The sequence below is a fragment of the Nothoprocta perdicaria genome, unplaced genomic scaffold (assembly GCF_003342845.1).
Source record: "Nothoprocta perdicaria isolate Ctin4 unplaced genomic scaffold, notPer1 scaffold_314, whole genome shotgun sequence".
Lineage (NCBI taxonomy): Eukaryota > Metazoa > Chordata > Aves > Tinamiformes > Tinamidae > Nothoprocta > Nothoprocta perdicaria.
Genome location: NW_020455549.1, coordinates 347,133 through 348,160, shown reverse-complemented (window position 1 = coordinate 348,160; position 1,028 = coordinate 347,133). Strand labels below are relative to the sequence as shown.

The 1,028-nt window shown below is 75.7% G+C and overlaps 1 protein-coding gene across 1 annotated transcript in view; it reads right to left on the bottom strand.

The window, feature by feature from the left end:
- The window catches only part of TMBIM6 (transmembrane BAX inhibitor motif containing 6), a 1,885-nt gene extending 1,371 nt beyond the window's left edge, over positions 1-514 (bottom strand). The window contains exons 1-3 of the mRNA XM_026042834.1: positions 412-514; positions 220-328; positions 8-135 (exon numbers count right to left, since the gene is read on the bottom strand). Coding sequence (XP_025898619.1) covers positions 8-135; positions 220-328; positions 412-467 — 293 coding nt within the window. The 5' untranslated portion in view covers positions 468-514. The remainder of the gene's footprint in view (positions 1-7; positions 136-219; positions 329-411) is intronic.
- Positions 515-1,028: the final 514 nt, after the last annotated feature.

Below are 1,028 nucleotides of genomic sequence, written 5' to 3'. Positions count from 1 at the left end.
CCGCCCCCCCGTACCCGTGAGGAAGGCGAAGCCGGCCAGCATTCCCAGCCGCTTCTGCTCCGTCTCCTTGCTGTGCGGGGTGGCCGTGAGCCACACCATGAGCCCCAGGGCGCCCAGGCCAGTCAGCAGGCTGAACTGGGGGGGCAATGGGGGGCGCTGCGTGAGAACAGCCCCCCCAAACACCCCCACGAGGGCCCCCCCGCCACCGCCACCCCTCACCTGGAAGAGCCGGGTCACCGCGTTGACGTAGGCGCCGGCGGCCGCCACGAACATGCAGAGGGCGAAGCTGCCATAGACCCTCTTGAGGTGCTCCTGGGTGGAGGCCGAGCTTGGGGGGAGGCAGAAGCGGGGGGCAGGTGAGACCCGGCCAGTGCCCCCCCCCCAGCCAACCCCCCCCCACGAGCTACTCACATGTGGGAGAACTTGAAGAGGGCGTCCAAGTTGATGCTGCGGTCAAAGACGTTCATGGTGCCGGGCTGGGCCGGGGGCTCCGGGCGGCTCGGCGGGGACGGAGGCTGCGGGAGGGAGACGCGGAGCCGGGCGGATGGCGGCGGCACGGGGCCGTCCCCCCCCGCCCTGCCCGGGGCCGCTGGCGCAACCGTTGCGGGCGGTTGCGCGGCCGGGCGGCCCCGGGGACGCCGGGGTAGCTGGAAAGCGGCTTTGCGCCGGGCGACTATTAGCGCCGCTAATGGCGTCCCCGGGGGGGCTTCCTCCCCCCCCCTCCTCCTCCTCCCCCGGTGCTCCGGGCCCCTGCGCAACAGGAAGCGGCACCGGCGGGGCGGGACGGGGGGGCCCGAGCGGCACCGGGGGGGGGGGGCGGTTAACGTGACCCCCCCGACACCCAACCAGGCCCCGCGGGCCCGACCCGGGCGCTTGGCCGGGGCGGGGGCCGGTTTCGTCACCCCCACCTGGCCCCGCCGCCGTCACGGGGCACCGGAGCCTCGGCGCGACCTTCGCCCCCCCCGGGCCGGGCCGTGACGTCACACCCAGCGCGTGATGTCACCGCCGCGCGGGGGGGGGGGACACCT